The sequence below is a fragment of the Bactrocera latifrons genome, unplaced genomic scaffold (genome assembly GCF_001853355.1).
Source record: "Bactrocera latifrons isolate USDA-ARS-PBARC rearing strain unplaced genomic scaffold, ASM185335v1 scaffold_23, whole genome shotgun sequence".
In the NCBI taxonomy this organism is placed as follows: domain Eukaryota; kingdom Metazoa; phylum Arthropoda; class Insecta; order Diptera; family Tephritidae; genus Bactrocera; species Bactrocera latifrons.
This window is the reverse complement of record NW_017535852.1, coordinates 779853-790447: the sequence shown is the minus strand read 5'-3', so window position 1 is coordinate 790447 and position 10595 is coordinate 779853. Positions and strand designations below refer to the sequence as shown.

General features: G+C 37.1%; 1 protein-coding gene across 11 annotated transcripts in view; it reads left to right on the top strand.

Moving 5' to 3' along the window:
• Positions 1–10595, top strand: part of LOC108968785 (potassium channel subfamily T member 2) — a 580461-nt gene extending 569866 nt beyond the window's left edge. For 2 of the 11 annotated variants that reach the window (XM_018933032.1, XM_018933028.1), the window contains exons 22-26: positions 2850–3017; positions 6656–6861; positions 6947–7274; positions 9400–9588; positions 9805–10595. In XM_018933032.1, the coding sequence (XP_018788577.1) occupies positions 2850–3017; positions 6656–6861; positions 6947–7274; positions 9400–9588; positions 9805–10095 (1182 nt within the window). In that variant the 3' untranslated portion in view covers positions 10096–10595. Of the gene's footprint in view, positions 1–2849; positions 3018–6637; positions 6862–6946; positions 7275–9399; positions 9589–9804 lie in introns of all 11 variants that reach the window. The other 9 variants (XM_018933031.1, XM_018933027.1, XM_018933037.1 and 6 more) reach the window with 7 other exon arrangements.

Here is a 10595-nt window from a genome sequence, read left to right as displayed (position 1 = left end):
TTGAAAAATTATCAAAAAAATTTTATTTAATTTTTTAAAGTTAAATAAAATGTTAAAAAAATTTTTTTTTTTACTTTTTAAAATTTATTTTATAAATTGGCGTAGTTAAAATTGCTTTTTAGATCAAACTCAAAAACAAAGAATGCCCTTGCTGTAATACAATGTAGATATTATTTAAATTAGACGTTGCCTGGTAGAAGAAAGTTACTTAGTCGAACATACATACATACATACTGATTCATCAGACGATTCAACAAACATTTCACACCGCTTTCATTCAATATAGAACATATAATTCAAATCAATCATTACTAAAAGTGTATTGTTGTATGAAACAAATTCGAAACAAATAATACAATATTAAAATTTTTTGTGTATATCATTGTATCACATTCCGTATTCCACTTTATATCGATCATTCACATACAGTACGTCTCATCATATGATTCCATTCCACCCGATTCTACTTGATTGTGCTGTGTTACCATCTCCTACCTTTTATCATTTCACTTTTCATACCATTATAATCATCTTTCTTCTTTTTCAGCATTTTTGTAAAATCAGTTTGCAAACTCTTTTTTTCCATTTTACTCTTTTCAATTATTTTACTTTTTTTCATTTCTTCAATTTGGCAATTATACATATGTGGCGTTCTAGATCAGATCTCTTCCGTTGTCGCACGATTTCAGACCTATTCTCTTTCTCTCCTTATTGCGTCATTCCTCAACAATATTTATATTATTTCATTCCTTTTTCATACTAGCCTCTTCATTCCATTACTATCCGTTTCACTTCCACTGAACTTTTAATTCGAATCGCGGTTTCCTTATTTTTTTCTCCAGCAATTCAATAGAATGCTCAGTGGCAGTTTCGCTTAACCACCATCTCAGTAATAGAATGATAGAAAAAGGTATAACTGTGTGATATCACACTTGGTGGCCAATCGACCGGCCTCGAAGTATTCGCTCAATAAATCCATTGATTTATCCGATAGAGGGAAAGTAACGCCAAAAATAGGCCTCATCACTGAACAAATTTTTGGCTCGAAAATGTCGGATCTTCTTGGAACTTTTCCAGAGCCCACAGAGCAAAGCGATGCCGCTCAGGAAGAAATAGTGGCTTCGGTTCTTGCACAAGCTCTATTTTATACGCTTTCAGTTTAAGATCTCGTCTTAAAATTCGCCAAGTTGTTTCATACGTCAGTCCGAATTACTGCGAACGGCGCCGAATGAACTCTTCACGGTCTTCGTGTACATTCTCAGCTTCGGCTATTTACGAAAGCACATCTACTGAGATCACCCGTTAATACCTAAGCCTTCGATATATCGATCTGAAAATTTGGATATGTCCTTAAACTGCCAAGACACTGCTCTTCTGGCGGAACAGATAATATAGGACAACTATATATATAAAAACTAACAGAAAAAACATAAGTATTTCTGTGGAAAACGTTTTTGTTTGAAAAGGGATTTTTGCGAAATACGGCAAAATCTCCGAAGAAATTGTTCACAGATCTGATTACTATTGCATATAGCTGCTATATAGTCTTTCAATTTTAGTTTATAATTTCCATCCATACTGTTGCAAGGGATTCTTATTCATTTGATATATGTGACCTGGTCTACGAAAAGGGAGCTAACGTGCGAAAACTAGTTTTCTGGGAAACAGCTGTTAAAAATCTCATCTTCCATCCGAATCAACTAAAAAGTGAAAATTGATTTTTTGGATTTTTTGACACCTAAGCCCCCTGTCCGTAGACCAAGTCACATATAGCTCATCCATTCCATATTTCGATAATATCTTTACAATTTCATTTTATATCCATTTTGTCATTTCTTTTTCTTTTTAATTTGTTTCCAAGAAATACTCAAAATGTTTCCCTTTCTCAAGTAATCTGACAACTTTGTTATATTACTCACTCTCAAACATCTTTCTTCATTTCCATTTCAAAGGTAGCAAGATTTGTCAACGAATAAAAAGTTTCTATAATTCGTTATTAAACATGTTAAATCTCGAATGAAATTCTCATGATGATCCAATGAAAGCATTACCGCTTATCAAGGCGTAATGGCATCGAGAGTGAGATTCAATCCTATCGTTATATCGATGATCTTCATGTACATATAATGTTATCCGATGAATCAATGCTACAATTTATTTAACCTTTCTCGTTATCTGGAAGAGTTTAAAGCCTGTTTGAAGCCGATAATATTTGGTAACTTTCTTAGCATACATATGGAACATATACATATATATGTCAGAACTTTTCTGAAATATTTTCTTTGGAGATAGGGCAGAATGTTCTTTTTTTTTTTACCGAAAAATTTCAGCTAAAACTGGAAGACTTTTTTCAAGATTCTAGGCGTCATAAAATCGAAACAAATTTTTTTGCATATCTTAATGTCTTTTTACTACTTCTTCTAAATAATAACTAAGTACAGAAAATATTCTTATTACTTTTGACAATGTGCCCCAAAACTATTAAAAAGTCCAAAAATATTCCCTTAAAAATCCGCCATGCATGCCTACTTTATTTTGTACCTATGTGTGTGTGTGTGCATATGTATATAGTATGCATATTTACAACAAAAACGTTACTCTATTTACTTCTTTTTTTTTTTCATTTTAATAATAAAAGCACAAGTTTTTTATTAACAACACGAACTATTTTATGAAAGAATGGAATTGAGACTCAATTAAAAATTCATTTTGTATCTAACATTTGCATTACTGCTACAAAAAAAAACCACATTTCCACAATAAAATAAAACACACGCTCATGTGTAACTACTACAAATCGCCCAAACCGACAAAACGACCAATCGCCCACGTGAACGGTACCGGTACAGTACGACGAAGAAGCGGGTACACCCGATTCGACGAAGGACAGCAGCGAAGTCCTTCGTGGCGTTACCTACCGACCGCCATCGGCCTCTGGTCATCATCATCAAAGCCATCCATCACAACACAAGTCGACCACCTGTCTGGGTGGCTGTTCGGAACGGAAGGGTTCATCAGTAAGTACAAAACGTTTAATTAAAACACGATTAGCAAAAAAAAAAAATACCGATCACAGAATTGTGTAAATTGCACATTATGCCAAGCGCCCTGAACGCCTAGATGTATGCCTGCAGGTACTTAATCGTTTTTGTGTGTGTTTAAGTGTTAGAGTGTAAGCATTATACTGTTTTACTAAGAAAACGAAAGGTGTAGTTTTATATTCACTTAATTTACTTATGATTTTTTTGTAGTATAAACTGGTGTTCGAAGTATTTAATACAGTTCAGAAGTTAAAGAAATAACAAAATAAATATCTTCAGCAGTTGAAATTTTGAAAATTTGAAAACATTTTCACCCTTATATTTGTACAATACTGAGTACGAGTCACGGTAACTTCACGGAGTTATTTCTATTTACAAACATTTTGATTAAATTTTATTTTCGGAAAAGCATCAAATTCCTAGCCTCAATATGGCGGCTTCGTAAGTTTAGCTTTAAACTGAGATCGATAGTACATTCTCCAAAACAAAACAAAGCTGCAATGATCCGATTCCACCCATCTAAGTGAATGCCATCTGGTATCGCAACGGCTCAAATCTCCCTAATGGAATGTCCCGTTTTTGCCAGATCAAGACCTTGAAAATACATCGAATCTCACACTAAGCAGAGACGTGAAAGATTCTGGCCTTGTTTTGTCGATAGCTGACATCCAACTAAAGGAGTTTATTCCTTTGTCTACACAAACCAAGGTAAATAGTAGTCTAAGTATAACCCCGTCATGCCGAAGGATCTGTCGCGAAAGTCTTTTGGCCCAAGATCGATCGCAAGAGATCTAATGATCTCATTGCCCTCAGTGAGACTAACCTCTTCGTACTTTCGTGGCTTTTAACAGGACATTGCTCAATTAGCTTCCCGCAGCAACGGTGGGAATCTTACCAGTAGCCATCTGCAAAAGATGTATGGGAGAAGATGCAGTGGACACAACTCAACACTTCCTTTTCGACTGTCCCGCGTTTCAGAGGTCAAGACTTAAACACTTGGGAGCGCATTCCTTCGGACATCCCACCGAGCTGATGGGAATCGAAATTAAATGCCTGTGCAAATATTTGCATTGACTTCTAAGCGGTTTACTAATTTATAAGTTCGAAAACATGCGTTTTTCCTTTCTATTGCCTTACAAAGGACTACATATAGTAGTCTATGTGCCATCTGTTATCAGCCATCTAACCTAACAATAAGTTTGATCAATTTCTTAGTAGAAACAGAGAAGTCATTAGAGCTTTCAAAGATCGTAAAGAACTTCTTCGGATGCTCTCAATCAGATGTCATCCCCTTGAGAATAGCTAGGGTAATAGCTCAACATCCACAACAATTTTTGCTTTGGCGATATTTTTGACAAAAATGTTCACTTCACTAACTTCAATGAGATATAATATTCTGTTAAAAGTTTAACTGAGATTCACAAAATCTAAAATCGATACTACTGCACATCCGAAGAGAAGATTGAATCACGTCGATATAAATCTTTCTACATGTCTGCTGTCATCTACAGCTACATGCACATATCCTATCCTGAGTTAAGTACTAACTTTGACTTTATGCCATGGATGACTCGCGTAAAGCAAATTGGTTTTGTGATTTCAAGGTCTTCAGCGTCTGTTATATATTTCTTTAGTAAAGGGTATTTTTTTAAATGCGATTTGCGTGAAGCAATAAAACGCACATAATTTAAGATTACGGCTAAGAATTTAGATTTATTATAAACCAAATGGTTACCGTTACATTTTGGGCAAGGGACAGTCGCGGCTAATCGAATATATTCCTGTCAAAATATCAAATTTTCGGACACATTTTGCAGCCATTGCAGTAGTGTTTCAGCAATAACAAGTTGAATATTCTCTTTCAAGGCGTCAATAAATTGATTCTCACTGGATGTATGGATTGCCGCGCCATCTTTTTGGAAGCTTAGATCATCCTTATTAATACCCTCTAACTTAGATACGAAAAATGTATTAATGATGGCTCTATAGCGTTCCCCATTGACTGTTATATTATGGCCGGCTTCACTGTTAATGAAATATGAACCAATGATTCCCGCTCCCCACAGATCACACCAAACATAGACTTTTTGAGAACGTAACTCCTTCACAACAATATATTATCAGCACTCCAAATGCAGCAGTTTTATTTATTGGCATACCCATTCAACCAAGTGAGCTTCATCGCTTAACAACATTTTCTTGTGATAATCGATATCGGTAGCCATCTCATTTTAGGTCCATTCACCGAACCTGCGAAGGACTTGGAAGGTCATTCGGCTTCAATTATTGCACGAGTTGAATTTTGTAAGCTTGCAAACTAAAATCCTTCCGCAACATCTTTCACAAAGGTGCCGATGATTCCACCGGCCAACAAACCCCACCAAACCGTTTTTTTCTGGCTGAAATGGCAGGTCTTGAATCTCTTGAAGTTGTTCTTCGTCCCAAATGCGGCAATTTTGGGCTTCATCGCTGAACAAAATTCCTCTCGAAAATGACGGAACTTCTTGGAAGTTTTCAAGAGCCCAATAACGAAGCGATGAGAAGATCTAGCGGCTTCAGTTCTTTCACAAACTGTATTTTATACGCTTTTAATTCAAGACCTCCACGTAAAATGTGCCAGTCGTTCCATATGTCAGTCCGAGTTGCTGCGAATGGCGGCGAATCGACTATCCACGCTCTTCATGTACGCTCTCAGCTACGACTACTATATTTTCTTCATTGTATGCTGCACGTGGTCTATTCGGTTGAATTCTATCCAATGTAGTATGCTGGGTCTCAAGGTGGGCGATATTGTCGCGAATAGTACGCTGGACAGAACTCACGCTTGATCTGTCATAAAAAGGCTGTTGAAATACATACCTCCATTTGGATCAACCGTTAATATAACTGAAACGACATGGTACTTTTTAAGTCCAATGTAGAACTTCTCACGTTTTAAAGGTTGACATTAAATAACGCAACTGTCTAAAAACTGGAAAATTGTAAGAAATCAAATACATACAGCTAAGCTCGCTTGTTTTTACATTAAGTGTAAAAAAATATTATTTAATATTAAAAGGTAGGTATTGACTATTTTTTTGACGTCAATAAATTGATATCTAAATATGAAACATTATAAAACATATTCTGTATAAGTTCCAACGCTTTGAATTGCAACTAGACTAGATAAATGATTATATCTATTAGACTAAAGCACTGTGTATATAAACAAAACTATCCGAAGATATGCATAATATACATAATATTAAATATAGAATTATTGCTCGATTTATGCAACTAGAATTTAAAAGTTACTTAGCAAATGCTCGAAATGCAAATCTCTGCAATGCCACATACTGTCAAACCGAAATGCTAGATTTATTCGTTCGAGTGCTTTTCCGTAGAAAATCTCTGCATTTTTACCAAATAGACACTCACTTTATAATAACAAAGAACTGCATAAATATTTATTAAGCTCTGTAGTGCTTCTTGTCTCGTATTTGCATCCGTATGTCTATATATAACGTCCGTAGCTGAAGCACACATCTACTAATACTCGTACAAACGTAGTGTTGCCATTTGATGAAACCGAACTAAGTCGACTAATCGTAAAGCAGTCTTCTATGTTTTTTCAGTACTCGATCAATTTGGCCGACGAGGCGCGCAACAATCATGCGCAACAAATCGAACGCGCCGAGATCGCGAATCTGGTGCGCAGTCGCATGGAATCGTTGAATCTGCCGACAATCGACTATGACGACGTGAGCGAGAAGCGCAATCATCTATCGTATGTGATAATCAATCCGAGCTGTGATCTGAAGTTGGAGGAGGGCGATGTCATGTAAGTTACACCAAACGACGATATCTATATGTCTTACATGTAGTATACTTGTCTTAAAAAATTTAGAAAATTTTTCCTTTTACAGCTACTTGGTGCGGCCGTCGCCGTTTTCAGCGCAGAAAACCTTCGAACGTCACAATTCACGCCGCAAATCAAACATATCCTTCTGTTCGAACATCAATTTGGGTGCCGCATGCGGTCCAACCGTTAGTGCCGCTGCTGGTGCGGGTTCGCGTCGTGGCTCCGGCATAGCTGGACTGAATCCGATGCAAATGCAAAGCGTACAGACGTTGGCCGGGTATGGTTCGCCACGCTGCTCGCCGCCCATACAACAAATTAAATCCAATTCTCTTTCTCTACCCGACAGTCCGACGGTTGTTGGCACACAGCGCGGCCGGAGCAATTCATTGCGGGTTGGCTACTATTTATCCATTTATCCATTGGCGTTAAACACACTATTTTGCTTTACGTTTTCTACTTCCGTTATTTGTTATGTTCCCTCTCTGTCGTTGATCTTACGTATCTCTCGTGTCACGCATCATGTAAATTGTGTTGTGTTTTCATTATGTTCGTTTAACACTTAACCTTTCGTACTTTTCACTTTTAACTGTTCATTATCCTCTCCCCTCACTATGTACAGCAAGAACAATTTAATGTTTTCACAGTTTTTTTTTTTTTTTGTTATTTATTAATATGTAATGTTAGGCTTGGCATTTGTTGTAAAATGGGTTGTTTCAACACAAGAAAAAAAAAACATTATCAGTTTTAGAACTGTCCTTAATCAATTATTTTTCGGAAGCTGTAGATAGAGCCGATATTCTTCTTTGAAACCTCTTAAATTATAAATTACATAACTGCCTGACGCTTTCATTAGAAGATTCTCCAGGGTTGTGAATATGGATGGCTGGATCATTCATTTACCTTTTATGATATTCTATAAAAATAATAACAAAGAGCATATATAGTATACAAAAAAAATGAGATAGACGGAATCTGCCATTATTTAACCAAACTTCCACGGCAAAGTTAATTATTCGTTTGACTATTAGACCAAACCATTTTTTTAGTGAGATTGAAAGTAAGTAAGGTTGGCCCAAAAATGTTCGATTAAGTATTGACAATCGATTGTAGCAAAAAGAAGAGCTTGCGATGCTTTCCGACAGAGGCAATGAAGAATTTTACGAAAACGTGCCGCGGAAGGTTTCAAGACCGAAACATACTGTTCTAGAAGTAGTGATCCACTGGCTGAAATTGATGGAGATGGCGATCGCGATTATCCAATCGATGGCGATGGCATAGCTGTTTCATTCACCAACAATTATGAGTTTCAAAAAGCTAAGTCCTGTTATATGGTGCGGATTTATGAAAATTTGCATCATCTGACGAGTATGGCATTGGCAATGATGAATACCACAGTCGATGGAACGCAATAGAGAAAGCTATCTTCGAAAAACGGAGAAATTACGCTTTACATAATATTGAGTATCTTGAATGAAAAAATGAGTTTGGTACAACAGAGTGTATGCCACAGTGTAATTTAGGAGCTCAGATTTTCTGTCCGGGGGACCCATTATAAATATAATAATATACGTGGCTTTCAAACGTATCGACAAGTGTTCGCAACTTTGTATAGGATCAGCACATTTTAGAGTATATTGCATAATACAGTCCAGCGGTTGATTCAGAAAACATTAGCAAGTTTCCATAACCTTTTTTGAATTAGAGAATTTTCTTATAACCATCCATCTGCTTCCGAAATAGGGAATATGTATGATAAATTCTATGCTGTCCGACAATACTGAGGCCTGGTAGTAGTCAAAAGTAGGAGTAGTGAATTAGTAGTAAAAGTATAGTATGGTTACTTTTGTGAAAATTGTTTTAGTTAGTCAATAAATTAACAAAAAATAGTATAAATAACTCAAAACCCTGTTATCCACATCCCACTAACACTATTAACCACCACAACCCTCATGCCTATATTCACCAACCTCACTTTATAACCGCAAGCAACTACTCAGTGTGGCACCAACCACCATCACCACCACAACTGCAACCATCGACACCGCATCACCGTTCACCGATCACCGATTGTGAGCTACATTTGTATCAATCACTAACTAACACCAGCACAACCACCGTCACCGATGTGTGATTACACGGATGTGTAAGACAATAACTCACCGGTTGTTGATGGCTTGATGTCAGTGGGAAATGCGGCAGCCAGTGGAGTCGCCCAACCATCACATTTGTATCTGCATCAAAATATTGCTATAAATGCAAAAAAAAAAAAAAAAAAAAAAATTTGCAACTTTTAAATTAATTCGTTTTCATTTTTAAGCGTAATTCACCTAAAATATTTATTAATTTTTATGCAATACGAAGAATGTTGAACGATTTGTGTGATTATTAATGATTTTATTGTGATTTTGTATTTTGCGCTCACTCAAAAACGACACCCCCTCTTTTTGTTGTTGTTTTGAAATATTGGTGAATTTCCCGTTTTTGAATCGGTTTCGTTCCGCTTACTTTCACTTGCAGATCGACAATGATATTTTGCTAAGGCGTTCCTCATCATTGCGGCAAGGCTTACCCAGTGTTGGTGTTAGTCATGGCCGACGAAAATCCTCGTTAGAGGAGATCGGCATTAGCCATTTTACGACGCTAATGCAAGCAACGAATCACACGAATCCCATTAAAATTGCACTCAACGGCAGTATAGGACTGGAGGTCAGTGTGCTTATGTATAAACATTAGGGTGGCACTTAAATGTTGGACTAAACTTTTTCCAATACATTTTTTTCTCCAAACTTCACAACACTAAATGCATAAAAATATCCAAGCGTGTTGAGCTTAAAAAACTGCGTCTTTTCGTTTTTTAAGCACCACCCTAATACAAGCAAAAAATAAACACACACTATCATATTTATTATACCGCCTTAATAGTCCACACCTAACTCTTTGTACTTTCAATATCAGGTCACACCACCCGAAGAACCAACACCCATACTAGGCGTACCCTGCATAGTGGCCGGTGGTCCCGGCGGTGGTATTAATCCCTCGGCGCTAGGTGGTGCCACCCTATGCGGCGGCTCATCACTGGCCATCAATACTGCCGATTTGGGCGCATCACCCACATCGAGTAACAATAATTCACCGCTACAAGTGCCACAACAGGATTCACAACAATCCGGACCAATGCAATCACCGCAACATTTACAAGGGACAATTGTATGATACAACCTTATGTGGGGTCGCAGACTCCGCTCGTCGATATCGAAGAAAAATAAATGGATATAATATAAGTAGAAATCGGAGCGGTGCTAAGGTGTCTAAACGTCCACACGACGTGACGATGACGATGACGATGAAGATGACGTCACAATGCCACGAATGTCGGCTATCGTTACTGCAGCGGAGTCCAAAGCAAAAGACGAGTAGTTAGGCGAACACAGCTCACACACCGAAGCACGTACGTAGTTAACTGCAGCAGAGATAGCAACAAAGTAGTTTCGCACATCATGTACATATGTATATGTAGATTATTAACTGTAGCGTAAGTGGGAAAACACTTAATATTGTCGAATCGGACTTCAGGAGTATGATCGTTTGCAACTGCGTTAAACGTGCAACGATTTCAAAATATATATGTATGTATATCTAATCACTTAGCTTAAGTTTCGTTTGTAGTGATCAGCTGATCAGCTGTAAATAATGCGACTCGTTCAATTGTAGTA